This window comes from Salmo trutta, chromosome 29, assembly GCF_901001165.1.
Source record: "Salmo trutta chromosome 29, fSalTru1.1, whole genome shotgun sequence".
NCBI lineage: Eukaryota > Metazoa > Chordata > Actinopteri > Salmoniformes > Salmonidae > Salmo > Salmo trutta.
In genome coordinates, this window is record NC_042985.1 from 37,703,532 (window position 1) to 37,724,583 (window position 21,052).

At 41.2% G+C, this 21,052-nt stretch overlaps 1 protein-coding gene across 1 annotated transcript; it reads right to left on the reverse strand.

Annotated features, from left to right (window-relative positions):
• Positions 1–1,944: 1,944 nt before the first annotated feature.
• LOC115167565 (palmitoyltransferase ZDHHC13) lies at positions 1,945–20,687 on the reverse strand. Its single transcript, XM_029722133.1, has 17 exons — positions 20,316–20,687; positions 17,227–17,447; positions 11,143–11,265; positions 10,877–10,954; positions 9,565–9,709; positions 9,342–9,406; positions 9,004–9,166; positions 8,354–8,479; positions 7,941–8,074; positions 7,428–7,528; positions 6,675–6,799; positions 6,432–6,494; positions 6,164–6,257; positions 5,796–5,879; positions 5,522–5,679; positions 3,553–3,650; positions 1,945–3,413 (listed from the first exon to the last, which is right to left on the reverse strand). Exons 1-17 carry the CDS (start codon positions 20,337–20,339, stop codon positions 3,275–3,277), a joined length of 1,941 nt encoding a protein of 646 aa, XP_029577993.1. The 5' UTR covers positions 20,340–20,687; the 3' UTR covers positions 1,945–3,274.
• Positions 20,688–21,052: the final 365 nt, after the last annotated feature.

Consider the following 21,052-nt stretch of genomic DNA (forward strand, 5'->3'; position numbering starts at 1 on the left):
GCATCCTCTAGCTAAGCGAAAAAAATACAACTAAATATAGCTCTCAGGGTTCTTAATTTTTAAATAAATCAATTTGTTCAAAACTGTTCAACTATTGTCTTTCTCCGAGTAAACTACTTACATTTTATGAACTGCAGTGCTAGCTAACTGTAGCTTATGCTTTCAGTACTAGATTCATTCTCTGATCCTTTGACTGGGTGGACAACAAGTCAGTTCATGCTGCAAGAGCTCGGATAGGTTGGAGGACATCCTCCAGAAGTTGTCATAATTACTGTGAAAGTCCATGGAAGGGGGTGAGAACCATGAGCCTCCTTGGTTTTGTATTAAAGTCAATGTATCCAGAGGAGGACGGGAACTAGCTGTCCTCAGGCTACACCACGGCGCTACCCTACAGCAGCTACTGCAGCCCTTCCTTGCAATTAATCAATTATTTGGTGATGTGAATATATTTTAGATATAGATTTATCTAAAAATAACTAATGTTTCACTATTCACGTCCCCCCCTTCCTACTCTGAGGAGCCTCCACTGCTAGAAAATCAATGACTCTCAGGCACCAGGAACTCAGTACTGTATCTTTCAGTGTTTCATTATTTCTTTGTTGGTTTCTTCCCTTTCTTTGTCTTTGCTACGCCCAAAACTTTGGGCCGAAAGGAAAAGGGCTGGGTAACATGGGAATAGTGGAAGATGGAGAATGAATTCCTTGTAATAGTTTGTGTGAAGTTTTCTTTTCTTCAAATATAGAGCATTTTGAGCGATTGGTAAAAATGTGTTTATTTTTTCACCATTAGCTTGTATACTACATTTCTTAAAACCTTGCCTTACCATTGTCGAGTCTCAGCTGGATTTTACGTCACAGCATTTACCAACATACCAAACGATGGCGAGAGAAGCAATGTCCAGCTTGTATAAACTGCACATTCCTTTCTTGTGTTCGAGGCAATGGAACAGCACTGCTGCATTTGCATAAAAAGGACATTGTTGATCTAAGATGATCATATCAAAGCGAGCTGTACGTCAAACATGGACCAGCACACACACCTGGTTACAATACAGACGGTCACCTATGGACTGTGTATAGGATGGGTAGACCTCAAATGGCATCAATCAATTATAACCAGATGCTCTTGAAAATATATTGAAAGTGCAACACAATAGAATATAAGCGCACCTCAAAAGAAATAGGAAGCTTTGAGGCAAAAACATTAAGCGCCAAACAAAAGCCAACAAGCCGTTTAGCTAATAATCTCTCTCCACATTAAAAACAAATTAACATGAAAACAAGAGGGAAAGAAACACATAATTAAGTCATATTTCTGTTGTGTTAATGTGCTGCCTGGTAAAGACGGCTACACTAACATGCCTCCAGCTGTGTTTTTAATTCATTATTAATAGATTTCATCTGCGCTTATAAATATGCCTGTGCAATTTAAATAAACAAGGCAACACTAATTACCAAACACATTTGCGTTAATCTATCCAAATTTATGTCTGGGCGCCCATGCGCAAGCTTTTTCTAATTAAAAGTACATACGCTGCAGGAGGCTGATGAGGGTGTGTGTACATGGATTGAAACAAAAAAATGTTTACCTGCAATGAGATGGTGTGAAGTAAAGGAATGATGTCTTGACTGGTGTCTTTCTTTGGCTTCAATTAAGAGAGGTCTTGGTATGCATCATTTGTTTCATTAAAACTGTCTCCTGTGGTGTGGATAACATAAGTAAATTGGGAGCCTGACTTAGTACAGGCTTACCCAAATATGAAAATGAATGCCAACATATGAAATGATAAAAAAAGGTAAATAAGAGGATGATTACAGTTTTACTAACCATGTCTTCACATGGCTATGGAAGATCGATTGGAACAATCTCTCCATAAGCAGTCACGGGGACATAAATCAAAGCTCACCTACAGTATTGAACTCAAAAGGCTTTCTGACGCCATAGTAAAAACCAACTTGCAATGCTTTATTCGAATATCCAGTGCAAGCGAGTTACAATGGCACATTACTTCATGTGGTTATGCAGAATTTTTTTTGTTGAAAACAAAACAAAACAACATAGCTTGGACGCTAATGTCGTCGCGTGACATTTCAGGTCAAACATAATAAAACTGTCCAGTCTCATCAAAGCCACACCCTGTAAGACGTGCATACCATCAGTGTGACTTCAACACAAAACGGAAACAGTGAATCAAATGCATCCCATGACATTTCCACCCGGAAATATCGCTTGATTTCTATCTGTAGGAATGATATTCCACGAGACCATTTTTTCTTAGCATGACTTGAAGCTATACATTAGCATACAAAGTCCTAATATGATAACAAAAACATAACTAATGGAGTAATAGGTATTTCGTTTTGGTTACGGTAACATAAGACAGTTGGTCATTAATCGAAATGACTGGAAATCTCAGACGGTTGCTTTAAGGCTGAAAGAGAAGAGCATAGTTCGTAGGATGGTGGTCGGATATTGGATTGTTGAGATATGGGTTGAGTTCCGATTCCTTGCCTTCTCCCAATAGTGGGCACTAGCTCACCCTTAACGGATGTAAAAGCACTCAATAACGACTGCCAACGGTACACTGTCCACCATATTTCTTCCACCTGTTCATTCCTTCTAAATCCACAACGAGCGCACACCTCTGGGAGAGGGAATCGGAAACAGCAATGGTGTGTCCCCACTGTCAAGAGAGGCTGGATAGAAAATGAGCATACTTAGGAGGTACAGTACCAGTATTAGAAAAACTGCTATAGAGAAACTGTATGCACTGCATGCTCCAATAAAAAGAGTTCAGTGACTGACAAAGCAATGCTTTGCTTAAACTGTCTACGGTGTTGGTCCTTCAATCTAAAAAACACCCACAGCCTCTTGCGAACACTGTAAAACAGACATTTAAAAGATCATTCATCATAAAAAACACATTGATCAAAATATAACTATATTTATATTCATAAAAACACTGACTAACTTAATATACAATTTAAGCCATATTAAGGTTCATTTGACTTCACACAAATTATATTTAAAATGTTCCTTTTTTTCCCCTCATTAATATATACCAGCGTAAGGCAGCAGCAGTCTGTACAAAAAGCAAACGCATTCAAAAAAAATTTAAAAGTCAGTACAACTTCCTCCATGCTATTTCCCTTTATAGTGGTGTTTCTTCACAGGCTGTCCAAAATATACAAAAGATTAAAAAATAAATAAGCTTAATCCGTTTGGTCCAGAACAACCGTGGACCCAGCCCTAGCTGCCCTCTGACCCTGTGGGGTCAGACGATGTCGGGGTGGCCGAACATCATGTGGTCTCGGCCGGGTGGGTACTGCTGGGTCCAGTCGACCATGGCGGGCTTGAACAGGCCACAGCAACGCAGCTGGAAGAATGACACCAGGTTACGCACCACACCCAAACTACGGAGGGAGAGAAAAGAGAAGAACAGAGAAAGTGAAAGAGAAGCACTGGGCTACAATCCTAAATAGTGTGAGGGAACACTGCTTTCCGTCACCACCTAAACGGAATCGGCAGGTTAGCCTGATGAAGACCACTTACTTGTAAGGGTTCTGTCTGAGGGAGATGGATTGTGGGAGTTTCCTCTGACGAAGCATTAGGTTTGCCCTCTCCGCGGTGGTCAGGCCGTAGAACGCAATCTGTTCAGACAGACACGCATACACACGTCTAACTAAAATAGAAATGCCCCTACGCCTCCAAATTGTCACTTCGGCTTACAAGTCCCTGTCGTAAAATAATTATGATAAAACAATGATAAATAACGCATCTGTTTAAATATTTCCTAAAAAAGACAAAAGCAAATAGCAGTCCAGCTCTCCTCCCAGCCCGGCATCATTAAGGCAGTGAGAGACATCTCACTGTGAGTGGGGCCCCAGCAGGGGGGGGACTGCCCTAGGGAAGGCGCAGCAGCAAGACGGCTTCAACACAGATGACAACACATCAATCATGACTAATACACGCAGCGTTTGAAGTCTGAGCAAATCAAAAGAAATACACAGTGAAAACAATGGCAGCTCGAGCAAAACGAGAAAATCAAATAGTGTATGTAGCTCGAGTGCACATAGTAATGCAGTAGTTCTTTAACAGCTCTGAGACAACAGCGTTTCAAGAAGTTATTCAAATACAACATGTCTACAGTTGTAGCAGTGTAGGTTTTATTGTAGCATCATATAGCTACTACACACACACAGTAGAGGGCGACCGATTACCTTGGCAAGGAGCCAAGGTAAGTTGCTAGCTAGCATTAAGCTTATCTTATGAAAAACAATCAATCTTAACATAATCACTAGTTAACTACACATGGTTGATGATATTACTAGTTTAACTAGCTTGTCCTGCGTTGCATTATAATCAATGCGGTGCCTGTTAATTTATCATCGAATCACAGCCCACTTCATCGTCGCCAAACGGGTGATGATTTAACAAAAGCGCATTCGCGAAAAAAGCACAATCATTGATTGTAATTAATTTGCCAGAATTTTACATAATTATGTCATAACATTGAAGGTTGTGCAATGTAACAGCAATATTTAGACTTAGGGTTGCTGCCCGTTTGACAAAATACGGAACGGTTCCATATTTACATTTAAGTCATTTAGCAGACGCTCTTATCCAGAGCAACTTACAGTAGTGAATGCATACATTTCATTTAATGCATTTTTTTGTACTGGCCCCCCGTGGGAATCGAACCCACAATCCTGACGTTGCACACACCATGCCGGCGTTGCAAACACCATGCTCTACCAACTGAGCCACTGAAAGAATAAACGTTTTGTTTTTGAAATGATAGTTTCCGGATTTGACCATATTAATGACATAAGGCTCGTATTTCTGTGTTTATATGATATCATAATTAAGTCTATGATTTGATATAGCAGTCTGACTGAGCGATGGTAGGCAGCAGCATGCACGTAAGCATTCATTCAAACAGCAATTTCCTGCGTTTGCGAGCAGCTCTTACCAATGCTTGAAGCACAGCGCTGTTCATGACTTCAAGCCTATCAACTCCCGAGATTAGGCTGGCAATACTATAGTGCCTATAAGAACATCCAATAGTCAAAGGTATATGAAATACAAATGGTAGAGAGAGAAATAGTCCTATAATTCCTACAACCTAAAACATTAACTGGGAATATTGAAGACTCATTTTAAAAGGAACCACCAGCTTTCATATGTTCTCATGTTCTGAGCAAGGAACTTAAACGTTAGCTTTTTTACATGGCACATATTGCACTTTTACTTTCTTCTCCAACACTGTGTTTTTGCATTATTTAAACCAAATTGAACAGGTTTCATTATTTATTTGAGACTAAATTGATTTTATTTATGTATTAAGTTAAAATAAAAGTGTTCATTCAGTATTGTTGTAATTGTCATTATTACAAATATATATATATTTTAAACAAAATTGGCCGATTAATCGGTATCGGCATCTTTTGGTCCTCCAATAATCGCTATCGGCGTTGAAAAATCATAATCGGTCGACCTCTAAAAACACACACACAGTTACCTGGTAGAGCTGTATGACCAGTAGTATGGAAGCCCAGGCAGTATGGAAGAAAGCTAGACAGAAGATCCCCAGTACCCAGGAAGAACAGCCCACCAGGGCAGAGATAACACCCCACACGCCCTCCTCCTGGTAGTGCAGCGGACAGTGCTTTGACCAGTCTGGCAACACACACGAGAATGTCAGGCAACAAGATAATGCATTTACTTAAGAATGTACATAAATAAAGTGCAATAAAGTACTATTGTCTATGTGATTAATTGAGACTGTCACTCACACGTGAGACATCCGTAGAACATCCACGCTCCCATCAGGCAGAGAGAGAGCAGGAACAGAACAAAGAAGTGGTGATTCCTGGCACCTGAAGAAAGTAAGGATGGGTGGGAGAAAGAAGACCGAAACTGTCATTAAAACGTAAAACTCTGGTACTGACAAAGTGGCTAATGCTGGCTGTGTATTTGAGTCAGCTAATCTTAGAAGAATACTGTATTTCCAAGTGTTCAAATACTAGGTGACTGCCACTACAATGATTGTATTCCACTACACAAACCTATTAGTGCGTATTGAGGCTTAGTGTAGATTATCCTACAAACTTTATCTATAATATATGGTAGACAAATATCTAAGCTCTGTCGTTTTAGTTACCTATGCAGCCATTGATCCAGATGGAGTGATGATCCTGTTTTGCCACGCAGGCGTCACAGGAGAAGCAGTGATTGGCCCTCATTGGCTTCTTCATCTGCATAACCGAAAAACAACAACCAATCAGCATTTCTTCATATCACCCCATTTCCTATGTGAAAGCTTGAGCAAACATATTTGTTAATTGGAAGTCTTCAGTATCCCGCTATTAGCTATGGTTAGAGTAAATGTGTTGGAATGTGACCGGTCTACTTTGGTCCTTGTGGCTTACCATACAGGAAGTGCAGAAGATCCTGGGGTCCAAGCAGCCCGCCTCTGCCAGCAACACCACATTCTGTTGGAGACACAGAAGACCAACAAGATCAAATCACATCCATGTCATTGAAGTAGATTGGCAGCCATGTCAAATGCCAACTACCCCTTGAACGTTTTTCTAGCAGTCTTTTAATTATTATATATTTTTTTTTAAACAACAGTGATGGAACAACGCCTCTCCCGATGTCCTGCTCGTTACCATCTTTTTCTCTTCCTCAGTTGCCTTGACGATGCCGGGGTCAGTCCTACAGGAGCGGAGGTAGTAGTAGAGCAGAGCTGTGGCGTTGAAAGTGAACAACACCTGTACCGTGGCACTGGGACCATGTAGGGAGACGGGTTAAGGACATAACGTCACACCAAATACAGTAGGTGTATTCCAACCTACCCTGGAAGTCATGTTCTACCTGATAATTCAATTGCACCCACCTAGTGTCCCAGGACTAAATAAGTCCCCGATTAGAGGGGAAGAACGAAAAAAAAAATCCGCAACTGACAGGTCCAGATTTGAATTTTATGGGTATGAAACACAGTATATTGCATTAACTACTTTAACACTTAAAACCATGATACTGGACCGAGATGTACTTGGCGCAGCGATAGTGCTGCAGCCTCTCAAGCACATATTGCCCATAGCGGCATGGGTAGAAAATACCACCCGAACCCTATACCTTCGTGCTGTCTCCCCTGTATACACTGTACCCCGCCTACCTGCCATATGATCAAATATGCAAGGAGGAAGGAGCTCCGGCTCTCCTTAAAGAGGTGGACTTGGTTAGGCTGGACTAGAATGGGCTGGATTGAACTAGACCAAGATGGACTCGAACAGTCAATGACAGGGGAGCTTTTTAAGTGTTGATTCAGTACAGTGTTACATGCTGGGCAAATACAGAATGTAGAGTGCTGTGCTGGGTTGGAGTGTGAGTGTCAGTAGAGGCCCTGTGTTAAAGGATATCAGGCAGGAACCACAGGCACCAGGTGACCAGCATCCAGAAGACTGACGCCATGAGACCTGTAGCAGGAACCAGCGACTGCAGGGCCTGGCTCGCCAACTGCCTGTAAGTGCACACACACACACATTGTATACGTTATAACATTGTTTCAACTAATGGAAGTCTTGTATGAAAATGAAAAAGGAGTGGTGCCATAAATGCTCCTAGAGAGTACATTTTCTACTTAATGAGCAGTCGTGTCAGCAAACGACTGCCCAGGGAGATTTGACGGAACCAAGCACGGACAGTATGAATAAAAGCAGGCTACTAGTCAGGATTTGAGCGCCATCTTGCTGGAGGTCCCTAGTTACACCAACAGAGCTCTAGACATGGGGTGCACTGCGGATCTCTCAATGCATCGCCGTTAACTAGCAGTTGAAGAACACTCATAACAGCTGATCAACCGCTAACAGCTGCGATGGTGTGTGTGGTCTCGTTGACTGGATTGACCACGGGCGGCCAATGTGCGTTCTCACCGTTGGGCCAGGTTCACCACAGCCATCACACAGGCCAGCAGAACCCCTTTCAGCAGCCAGGATTCTGAGCTCAAGTCGGCTATCGCTCCCAAACTGCCCAGCACAGCAACGCAGAACATAAACTGAAGACACACCTAAAGAGAGACGAGGGCAGAGAGAAGTAATCACGTAAATAATCATTAAAAGAGCAATACTAATATTAATTTCAACCACAATGCGAGGAAAACTGCAGCGTTGGGATCTCTATTTTAAAGGTTAATTATTGTTCTCCCTTATGCTGTCGCACACACACAACACTGGAAATATGGGTTAACATCTCTCATAGACATTTGTTGAGATATGAAAGTAGTGCCCCGCACCCTGTGTGTTGAAGTAACATAGGCAGAGGAAAAGTGTGTGTGTGGTGTCCATACCCTGTATCGGTTAACTAGGCGCAGGCAGCGGGAGCTGGAGCGTATCCTCTCCTGCTTGATGTGGTTGAGCATGTGGATGAGCAGGGGGCTGTGCACCTGGTGGGCCAGGTCTATGGGAGTGTGACCCTGAGAAGACAAAAACGCAACACAGTCCGCATCACGCTCACAATCCTTAGTTAACCTCACGCATTAGTCACTACGGCCATCGCTCGTTTCATATATTTATATGTACATCTACTTATTCATCCCTTTACATTTGTGTGTATAAGGTAGTCGTTGTGAATTTGTTAGATTACTTGTTAGATATTACCGCGTTGTCGGAACTAGAAGCACAAGCATTTCGCTACACTCGCATTAACATCTGCTAACCATGTGTGTGTGACCAATAAGATTTGATTTGATTTACTATAGCAAATAAATATGCACATGTTCATCTTTCAAATAGGCCAACACATGTATCTCAGAGCCTTATATATGTTAGTAACATCCTGAGTATGACGCATGCATCGATTTAGTCTATGAATTGACCAACCCCGAGGTGTGTAACTGTGTGTGAAGACAACCCATCGCTATATGGCAGCCATAGTGTCCTCCAGGAGCTCACATTTACGATAGGATTAATTAGTGTGTGTGTGTGATCAGGTTCTCACGTTGGCGTTCTCGGCATCCACGCTAGCCCCGGCCTCCAGCAGGATGTGGGTGGCGTCTACGTTTCCTGCCAGCACGGCACAGTGCAGCGGAGAGTTCCTGTTCACTTTGTCCACCGCACTCACCGACGCATTGCATTTCATCAGGAAGTTAGTGGGCTCGGGCCTGCATTCAATTATTTGTTTATTGACTTCAGATCTCCCCCACCCTAACACTAACCATGACCTTCCTTAGTAGTACATTACCAAAACAGCCTAATAGGCCGGTTATTGAGGACATATGTTATTGTAAGAATACATGGAAAAGAAACAAGTAATCATTGGGTTGCAGGGAAACGTACCCAATGATTTTCTGCGCTGCCAACATCAGGGGTGTCTGCCCATTTGAGTCAGGAAGGTCAACTTCCTACAACAACAACAACAAAAAATAACTAAACACTCATGGAAAAAAAGGGCATGTTAGACTGAAGGGAGAATAAAGGAGAAAGTAAGGATGAGAAAGCACAAGAATAAAAGCGAGAATGAGTGTGGCTGAGAGAGAGAAAAAGGGAGAAAGAGTCTCACCTGTCCCTTGGCCATGAGGTAGGCTGCTATGGGCATGTGTTGGAAGAGGATTGCCAGATGCAGGCTGCGGTAGCCCTCCCCGTCAGCCATAGATGGGTCGGCTCCGTACCGCAGCAGCTGGATCACCATGGAGAGGTGGCCCTGCCTGTCCACAGACAACCAAACATAAATCACCAAACCATTTTTATATGTACCCCATAACACAATTCATAACTCTGATTGAAAACCTTCTTAGCGCTATGTAGGTACAGATCCGGTGAAATAGATTGGCACCCTTACACTTTTTCAATGGAGCAGAATGTTCTGGTTTTTTTTTACTTTTCAAAAGTGGTTGAATGGCTATTTTTACCCTGTAAGCACCTGCAACTTACAATGAGATAAATAAAGCACCACGGTATGAGTCACAATACCCATAAAACCTTGGAGTCAAACAGGGAAATGGTTCTAATCTTTTTTCCAACATTCATTTTTCCCATAGGGGACTTTAGAAACACTTAAAAGGGTCGTGTTTCGTGTACGCTTACCCTGTTATGACGTTTTGATAACCATGTAAATCTCTCTAGGACAAGGTGACTTATCAATATATTCACCTGTATTTCCCCCCCCCAAAATGAAACGCTAATTAGTTGCTAATGTGGCTATCATAAAGGACTATAAATGCAATGATCTGGACGAGACTGCCAAATTGAGGCAAAGGTAAGAATCTCTGGATTAACAATCTAACGTTAGCTAAATGTAGTAATGAATAAATGGACAATTCTGTGAACGGTCTTGTGCAAGTTTTAAGTTGTCATAATACCTGTTAGCAAAGGTGTCAGCTAGAGATAATGTGCAGGGGCTTGCAGGGATTTGTAGTTTTGCATGATGTCTACTTGATGCTAATTAGCATTTTTGAATCTGAGAGTAAATAGAGGCAAATAAAATGATAAAAAGTCCCCTTGTCCGAGAGAGATTTACATGGTTATCAAAACGTCACGCCAGGGTAAGCGTACACGAAACACAGCCCTTATTTGAAGCGCTTCTAAAAATCCCCTATGGAAAAAATGATTGGAACCATTTCTCTGTTTGGCTCTATTACACAGTAAATGAGAACTTGCCTCCAACCAAATCCATTTGAATAATTTAGTCCAGGCCATTTTTTGCTTTGAAGTGAATCAAACAAATACACTTATGAACAACGCAAGTTTTCCATTTAAACGTATCTGAGAAGAAATAGTAAATCATGTAAGGGTGCCAATATATTTGACCCGAAACTGTAAGGGTGGATAGAGAGGGAGAGAGGGGTGACCTTGCCTACCAACAAAGCAATTACCTTATGGCCCAATGCAGGGGTGTGGAGTTCAGGTCACCACCTAGCTGGTCTATGACAGCCCCTTTGGATATATAATACCTATGAAAGAGCATTGAATGGACATCTTAAAAAAAATACACCTACCAATGTCTTTGCACAGGAATCTTCCACTTAGCATGGGCTCCTCTTTGGGAATGACGTTGGATTGTTGTTTTTAAGAAAAAACTCTAAATCTAAATCTAAAACTACATTCCTAATCAGACACGTGTTTGATGTCGAGCCCTTACTTGACCACCTCTGCGCGGTTGTTAATGGCTGCCCAGTGTAAGAGGGAGACATTCTCCTTGTCAGGCTGCCTCACATCGTAACCAGCCTCCACCAGTTCCTTACATCGGTCCAGGATGCCAAACCTAGAATCCAAGCACGGGGGAAAAGATATTGAAAATCGATCCACTCGCACATAGAATACATCTTTCTATCCATCTATCTTTCTCTGGTAAAATATTCTGGAAGGTGTACTGGAATATAAGCATGAATTAAAAGGAAAATCTGGTACACTAAATGAGGTTACCATTTTTCCCAACTACTGGTAAGCTACAAGATTCTGTCATGTCATATCTATGTACTGACACTAGGGGTAAGTATTTAGTCATGTTCATAAATTGATGCCATGGCTTTTCTGCATTTGGTCAGAAAAGTTATGCTAGTTATTAGCATGCATGACTACAATGACATTTACATGGTCTGGTTGGAGAACAGAGATGTTGAGTTTGTAAGTCGCTCTGGTTAAAAGCATCTGATAAATGACTAAAATGTAGGCAGCAAACAGAATTTAAGGAACACCAGAAATATTGATAGATTTGATTCTGATTTAGCTTAGAATTACATTGATAAGGCATATGCATCCCTGAGTAAGCCATCTATCAATTTTCCGTTTTTCCTGTGCCATCCAAATTTGTGCATAGCCAAGGTAACATTACTAAAGAAAGTAGTTTGTTATCAAACCAGAAATTCGCAGCTCGCTAGTAGTTTAAAACGGCCCGCAACATGGCTTAAAAAATGATATAAAATGTGCATCAACTCGCGTAGAAAGGGAAGAAGGTACAGTAGCTCCGGTAATATAGAGCATAACTTTTGAGTGGTTTGGGCTAGAAACTCACGGTTTTAAGTGATGTAAAAGCTCAAGCACGACTGTCACGGTGCTCCGTTTTTCCTCTTTGGCAGTGGAACTCAAGAGACGGCGTGACAGCGAAGTCAGACTGGCCCGTTTGGTCTTACAAGCATAATAAAAAGTATCCACTTTGCGCAACCGCGCCAATAATTAAACAACTAACAAAAGAAGAAACCCCATCACTAGCTGAACACCCCACTCATCATCACGGCTAAATAACATTTTAAAAACTGATGGAGATGCGCAGAAACAACGGACGGAGAAAAGCAGCCGAGTAGCCAGTGTGGTTAAGGGATGAATCTGGCTGCTCACAGCTGTCACACGTGATCATTTATGGAGAACTCTGAACTCGGTTTGATATTCTATCCGTAGGACGCATAGGGTTGCATTCTGTGCTCAGTCATTCATTTTGATGTGAGAAACACCATTATTTGTTGGTATCAAGGAGGGGATTCGATTAAGTCGGCCCGGGCAGGCGTAGTTTGCACCGAGTGAAAAGTGAACGCATTTGTTTGGGAACCGGGAAGCCTGCCGGTTGGAACCGGGAAGCCTGCCATGAGCCGGGTGCCCTATTCTGGCCGACGGCAAAGTCGGCTTAAAACAAAAGTGATGTAGGTTAAGCACTAGTATTCTGTGTTTTCACATGCAAAAGTGATTGCTTTTGATTTTTAAAAAAACGATCTGCCTTCCCAATAAAAACTACATTGAACAAAAAGATAAATGCACCATGTAAAGTGTTGGTCCCATGTTTCAGGCATTGAAATAAAAGATCCCAGAAATAACAAATGCACAAATGTGTTTACATCCCTGTTAGTAAGAATTTCTCCTTTGCCTAGATAATCCATTCACCTGACAGGTGTCGCATATCAAGAAGCTGATTAAACAGTGTGATTATTATACAGGTGCACCTTGTGCTGGGGACAAAAGGCCACTCTAAATGTTCAGTTTTATCACACAACAAAGTTATGAGGGAGTGCAATTGGCATGCTGACTGCAGGAATGTCCACCAGAGCGGTTGCCAGATAGAGTAATTAACATTAACATTAAATTAAATTACCATAAGCCGCCGCCAACGACATTTTAGAGAATTTGGTAGTACGTCCAACCGGCCTCACAACCGGCAACCACGTGTATGGCGCCTTGTGGGCGAGCGGTTTGCTGATGTCAATGTTGTGAACAAAGTGTCCCATAGTGAAAGTGGGGTTTATGGTAGAAAATCGTGTAATTTATGTTTTAATACTGTTTATGCATCGAATAAGGTTTCTCAGTACTGTCTCATCTGTGTCTGTGGGACTGAGTTGGGCCTCTGGGGCTTGGCGCTCAAAATTGATTTTTGATGGCTTTGTGATAAAACCAACAGCCTGCATTCCATAGAATGAGTTGGTGTTTGTATACTGTGACGTACCAGGGAGGAGATGTCTCTGGTGTGGACGGCTGATGGGAGGAACCTCGTCTTAGGGGCCAAACCCTGGTTTCTACACAACTGGAAAAGTCTTCACAGTAAACGCTATCTGGCTTGGGGATACTCCTTTCTCACATACAAATCCTTATCTTTTGACCCATTTCAGACATCTGCAGTTTGTCACGTATTCAGGAGGATGTGTCTTAGTATTTTATAGTTGTGGCTCAGTTCTGCTCGTTGGACTCTCAGCGAACGCTTAAGCGTGGTCGTTGACCAGCTTCATTATTGCAATAATTAAAACGATATAAAAGAATGATTATTTCTTCAAACAAAGTCTCTCTCGCTTGGTTAGAATTTCCACCACAGGTTATGGTATGGGCAGGCATAATCTACGGACAACAAACTCAATTGCATTTTAAAAATCAATGGTAATTTGAATACACAGACGACGAGTTCCTGAGGCCTGAGATCACTGTGACGAGATCCTGAGGCCCATCGTCGTGCCATTCACCAAAGATTAAGATGGGCAAAAGAACACAGATAGATACTGGACAGAGGAACTCTGCCTAGAAGGCCAGCATCCCGGAGTCGCCTCTTCACTGTTGACATTGAAAGGTGAGTGGTACTCAGTAATGTATTGTAGTGGATTTGCTCCAAACATATTTTTTTAAATTATTTAGGACAAAAGGTTATTGCTTTGCTAGAAAAAAAAAAATCAGGATTACTTTAGTGCCTTGTTGCAAACAGGATGCACGTATTCTGTACAGGCTTCCTTCGGTCCATTTCCAATCCGGCAACTGAGTTAGGAAGAACGCCTGTCTCTTTGTAGTGACTGGGTGTATTGATACACCATCCAAAGTGTAATTAATAACTTCACCATGCTCAAAGGGATATTCAATGTCTAATTTTTATTTTATTTTTACCCATCTACCAATAGGTACCCTTCTTTGCGAGGCATTAGAAAACCTCCCTGGTCTTTGTGGTTTAATCGTTGTTTGAAATTCACTCCTCGACTGAGGGACCTCACAGATAATTATATGTGTGGGGTACAGAGAATAGGTAGTCATTACAAAAAGAATGTTAAACCCTATTATTGCACACAGAGTGAACCCATGCAACTTATGTGACTTACGAGTCCTGTTCAATGACTACAGCTCAGCTTTCAACACCATAGTGACCTCAAAGCTTATCATTAAGCTAAAGGACCCTAGGACTAAACGCCTCCCAACTGGATCCTGGACTTCCTGACATGCCGCCCCCGGGTGGTAAGGGTAGGCAACACCACATCTTCCACGCTGATCCTTAACACGGGGGCCCCTCAGGGGTGCGTGCTTAGTCCCCTCCTGTACTCCCTGTTCACCCACGACTGCATGGCCAAGAACAACTCCAACACCATCATTTATCATGGACTACAGGAAAAGGAGGCCCTAGCATGCCCCCATTCTCATCGACGGGGCTGTAGAGGAGCAGGTCGAGAGCTTCAAGTTCCTTGGTGTCCACATCACCAAAAAATGATCCTGGGCCAAACACACCAAGACAGTTGTGAAGAGGGCACGACAACGCCTATTCCCCCTCAGGAGACTGAAAAGATTTGGCATGGGTCCTCAGATCCTCAAAAAGTTCTACAGCTGCACCATCGAGAGCATCCTGACTGGTTGCATCACTGCCTGGTATGGCAATTGCTCGGCATCTGACCACAAGGCTCTACAGAGGGTAGTGCGTACGGCCCAGTACATCACTGGGGCCAAGCTTCCTGCCATCCAGGACCTCTATACCAGGCAGTGTCAGAGGAAGGCCCTAAAAATTGTCAAAGACTCCGGCCACCCTAGTCATAGGTGGTTCGCTCTGCTACGGCACGGCAAGCAGTACCAAGTCTAGGTCCAAAATGCTCCTTAATAGCTTTTACCCCCCCAGCAATAAGACTGCTGAACAGTTAATCAAATGGCATTTTTGTTCCACTGCTGCTACTTGCTGTTTATTATCTATTCATAGTCGCTTTACCCCTTACTTACATGTACATATTACTTAATGTACATATTACTTACTAACCTGTAACCCCACACATTGACTCAGTACCAGTACCCCCTGTATATAGCCTCAAGTTATTTTGTGTTTTTTTTAAACTTTCGTTTATTTACTAAATATTTTCTTAACTCTTATTTTTCTTACAACTGCATTGTTGGTTAAGGGCTTGTAAGTAAGCATTTCACAGTAAGATCTACACTGGTTGTATTCAGCGCATGTGACTAATACAATTTCATTTAATTTGTTAAGCACATATTTACTCCTGTGCTTATTTCAGCTTGACATAACAAAGGGGTTGAATACTTATTGAATCAAGACATTTCAGCTTTTCCTTTTTATTCTAAAAACATAATTCCACTTTGAAATTATGGGGTATTGTGTGTAGGCCAGTTACAAAAAAAATCTCAATGCAATCAATTTTAGATTCAGGCTGTAAACCAACAAAATTTTGAAAAAGGGGTATGAATACTTTCTGAAGGCACTGTTGATGGGAGGGCATACAGGCTGTCGACTATAAACGCGTAATTTGTCTAAATGAGTAATGGAAACACTTCAACCACTACATTTTTATTCGCCACTAGGTTTTTGCAAAATAGTGTTTGAGCACTGCACAAGTTAATGGAAACCGCTAACGATTGAAATGACACCCACGGTGTATTCAAGAGCATGTGTCTCAAACGATAGCGGGCACAACACACAAACCTCAGATGATGTAAAGTAGGGTCTAAGCTACAACATGTTTACTCATTTTTTTTAAAATAATTTATCTTAAAAAGGTTAATAAATGGCATAATTGTTATAATCCCCCCCATTTATTTATTATAAAATAATGACAATCCTGTTTGTAAGTTTTTAAATTACATCAAACTGTCTTTTCCAGCGATGAAGACATATGTCATCGTATGGTATGCAAAATGGATAAACAGAGCACCTTTATCTCCTGAATGTTTTGTCATTCAGGTCAAAAAAGTCACTTTCTGACCACTTCTTCCATGGGCAAACATGTATGGAAAGTTTTGTTTAAATCAGAAAAGGTATGTTGTCAAAAAGTGATTGAATTAAAAATGGATTTACCCCAAAGTTAATCCTACGCTTCCTCTAATGCATATAAGTGTTCTGTGGGTTATTACACACAGACGTGACGTAAACTGAGGAAAAATGTAGTTAGCTGAGGCAAGCGAGTGGTAATGTTAGCTTGCCAACTTAAATCCTAACGTAGTTAGCTAGCTAAAGTCAGCTAATATCAGCTAGCTAACGTTTATAACTTCCGTGTGTAATCATTTGGGCTATAGAAAACATACATGCAACTATAATTTGCATCTATCAACTATAATTACAGCACAATTTTGAATACAGGTGGCACTCCAGAATTCCCAGTAAGGAAACAAGTTTGTTGCGTGGAGTGCATGCTGACAGTCTCCAGAGAAGGTAGTGATCACACAGGGAGAAAATCTGTTTACACGCGTCACCCCCAAAGCTTTTTTTTACAGATCTACACGATTCACGTAGATGAATATCGCCAAAGAGTGACAAGTTTGCGATCCCTGAAAGCTATTCAGTCCTCAGTATTGCCATTTGGCCAGAATGCAAAGTGTTATTCTTACTAATCTGATCACTACTGCTTTGTGGATCTCCAGAGATGATTTCAAATGAAAATATATTACCCATATTGTGCACTACATTTGACCTGAGCTATGGGGCTGGGAGCAGAACAATTGCACGGTGTGGGCATTAATAGGGTTTGATATGAGAGACAACAGTGGTAAATCTTACTGTGTTGCTTTGACAATGTCCCAGCTGCTGCTGTCATCCATATGCGACCGTTTCTTGGGCTGCTGAGTGGGGTCTATCATCTGGTCAGCTCGTGGGCCAAATTGGCCATGGAAAGCAGGCATGAACCCGTGCGCCAAACCACCGCCGTGACCCCCGAATCCATGCACCGCAGGCCCATGCGAGTGACCCCCGTGGCCTTGGCAACTGTCATGGTTGTGAACCTGTCAAATACACAAAAAGAGAGAATGGGTACATTATCAACTATAGATGGAAATTCTCATTTTGGTGAGTTTGCCTGACTTGCAAATAGATGGTACGCAGTGATTGACATTAAGGGTTGGCCTACTGCCTGGGGCAATTGAACTGAGCAGTCATGCAAGTTGAGCCTGCTCTGAGGTTGACCCATTGGGCAGGTGCTAAAAATAAATGACAAAATCATGAAAACAACCAACCTGCAAAGAATTCCAGTAGCCTGATCATTCTGGTTTCTCCCCATTATTTAAGTAAGAGACAGACAATTTATGGCATTTAAGCAATTCTGTGGCATTTAGGCAATTCTGTGGTAATGGAATTGCGGTGAGACTCAAATGTATGCCAAACAAAAAAAACATTGATTTCAAAGTTTAACAAACCATAAAGACTCCATGTACAAGGACTACTTTGAACAACTTACACCGAAGATTTTACAAAACCCATTTACTGCAAGAACTGTGCAGCTGCAAAGTGTGCTAACAGAATTTCGTTTTTTTTTTTTTTTATCTGTCCACATTTTCCAAAAATCCAGTTAAATCCCAGAATTAAGATTCAACAATGTTTGCAAAATGAAATGGGACACCAGCTATGACAAATCTATTATTTTGTTTAACTACAGTAAGTGGATTTACACCCAGTAACAGAATTTATTCATGGGTCCCTGATCTGTACTCCACAGAAATGCATAATTATGGATATGAATGTCATTCTCTTCATGGTAATGTATCCTAAATAGGTACACAAAAGGTATAAATATGCAATATCCTCCTTTGCATATGTGGGTATTATTCTACACACTGGCAATTATGTTAATGAGCTTTGCCCCCGAACAAGACCAATAGGTTGGTCCAGCCAAATCTGAACCAATTATAGACATTTCTTTTTTACATGTTTGGACATCAAAGTATAGTTCAGTAATAGAGTATAGTACATTAATTTACTCAACTCATGTGCTCTACTGTGTACTGTACTTTTCTTTAAAAAGGTGACTAAGCACTCATTTCAAATATAACATGTCGTATTAAACAGCATATAAACACTAAATAGGTCAGGAACCAGATAGGTAGCCTAAGAAGGAAGAGTGCGACACACTACAGAGTACGACACACTAGGCTGGCAGGAACATGATATTTTGGTACGCAATTTATTTTTGTAATCATTTACTTATTAAACTTGCATTTGGAATTTCTTGTAAAAAATTATTCTTACATAATCAAAATATGTTGTAGACAAAATAATGACAAGGGCTGTGTGGTAGCTTCAATAATGACACAGACTTATAGTTCAACAAGTCATTGCGCGAATAGATTTTTTGAATGCACGACTTGGCCTTGACTCGACCCATTCTTCCTGGGACTCGACTTGAGAGACGAACCTAGTGACTCGAAAAATAGTTACAATGGCTGGGTATAATTTGTGTTATGTTCCAACAGGAATTTGTTCCAAAAACTTCGAAAATAAGGTTGCCAACAAACAATGCATAAAACATTTTATAGCAGCATACTAAAATACCAAGTAGGTAGTGGGCTATTTAATTACGTTTTTCGCTCACCATGTTTATTCCGAAAGATGTCTGTCCTCACTCTGGTAGCCTATGGACAAACATTAATAACTTCTTCGGGATCGGTGTCCCGTCCACAGGACGGTTAAGCTAACGTAGGCTAATGCAATTAGCATGAGGTTGTAAGTAACAAGAACATTTCCCAGGACATAGACATATCTGATATTGGCAGAAAGCTTAAATTCCTGTGAGTCTAACTGCACTGTCCAATTTACAGTAGCTATTACTGTGAAATAATACCATGCTATTGTTTGAGAGTGCACAATTTTGAACATTAAGTTATTAATAAACAAATTAGGCACATTTGGGCAGTCTTGAAATAAAACTTAACACAAATGTAAAGGCTCATTGAATCAGCCAAACAAATGTGTACATACACTTGCCATCTAGTGACCAAAACCTAAATTGCACATGGGCTGGAATAATACATTATGGCCTTTCTCTTGCATTTCAAAGATGGTACACAAAAAATACAAAAGGGTTGTTTTTTTCTTTGGATGATCTTTTACCAGATCTATTGTGTTATATTCTCCTACATTTCCATAAACTTTAAAGTGTTTCCTTTCAAATGGTACCAAGAATATGCATATCCTTGCTTCAGGGCCTGAGATACAGGCAATTTGATTTGGGTATGTTATTTTAGGCGAAAATGCAAAAAAAGGGGTGGATCCTTAAGAGGTTTTTACCAGCCACGTGATGAGTTGATGCCTATAACTAGGTGAATTGATCGTGCTACTCTGTACTATATGCGTTGTTTGTTGGCAACCTTGTACTTTCCGACGTTTTTTAGAAAAGATTCCTGTTTGAACGTTTCACAAATTATACCCACCCGTGACTTGATCCCATATCTGGTAAACAGCCGCCAGTTGCTAGACCTAGCTAAGCTAGTTACTGCAGCTTTGTTAGGAAGTTAGCTACAAAATACAGTTTACCAGTTCTACGACACACATACAGCTACCAAACCAACCTAGCTACAGTAGCTATACTGAATAACGTCAGCTGCATAGACGATGACAGTTGTCTGAAATGTTGTTGGTAATCTGACATTACATACCTACTGATCAGTGCTAGTTTGTTTATTAGCTAGCTATCTGCCTTGGCGTGCATGACTGCTCAATGGCATTTCCCCAAACTTGCTGCCAGTTCATGAAGCGTCTAACCTTAGGAGGCTAACTAGCTACCTAGCTAGATATGCTGGCTATTTTAGCACCGCTCTAAATAGAGAGCAAGTATTCCCTTCCTCTTCAATCAAGAATCACTGTAAAATTAAACTTACGCCGTTATCTCCCTTCCAATCCATTGTACAACCAGAAATGTGACGAGAGGACAACGAAAATCGTTTAATTTTGCGCGAACTCCCTTCGGCCTCAACTTCCTTCTTCTTCAGTGATTTTATATGGCGCTTGGCAACCAACTTTAAGGTGCATTACCTCCGCCAACTGGACTGGAGTGTGGACAAGAGACAGTGGAGGTCTAAATCCTACCCAATAATCTCGTCTCTCTAAGGAAACTAAATACATAATTAAGTACTACATGCCCTGAAGAGTCCCCCAAGAGTTCACTTAATCCTGGCTCTTCAACCCCATTACTCCTCAAATCTACTAACAATCGCTCCCTTTCTCTAACATATTCTTGGCACTGAAATAGAACATGTTCCACTGTATCCAATGATCACACCTCCCAGTCAGATGTTTCCCCACCACTTTCAAAATACTATTTAGCCGTGTGTGTTTCAAACTGTGTTCGAATACTCATATTAACATACTGTATACTACATAATGACTATATACTATTAGTTCATTTTAGTATACTGTAAAATAACAACATCGTTCCAGTTGAGCGTTCTAGAGCTTTTCCTGTATACCGGAAGTTGATGCTGGTGCTATGCAACATTTTGCTAGCATAACAAATTACTACATTTACATTTTTACATTTACGTCATTTAGCAGACGCTCTTATCCAGAGCGACTTACAAATTGGTGCATTCACTTTATGATATCCTAGCTAGACTTT

Coding starts and splice junctions, on each gene's coding strand:
- LOC115167565 (XM_029722133.1), bottom strand. CDS start 20,339: ATGGATTGGAAGGGAGATAACGGC. Junction 11,266..17,226: donor GACATTGTCAAAGCAACACA/GTAAGATTTACC, acceptor CTTGGATTCTAG/GTTTGGCATCCTGGACCGAT. Junction 8,480..9,003: donor TGGATGCCGAGAACGCCAAC/GTGAGAACCTGA, acceptor TTGTCTTCTCAG/GGTCACACTCCCATAGACCT.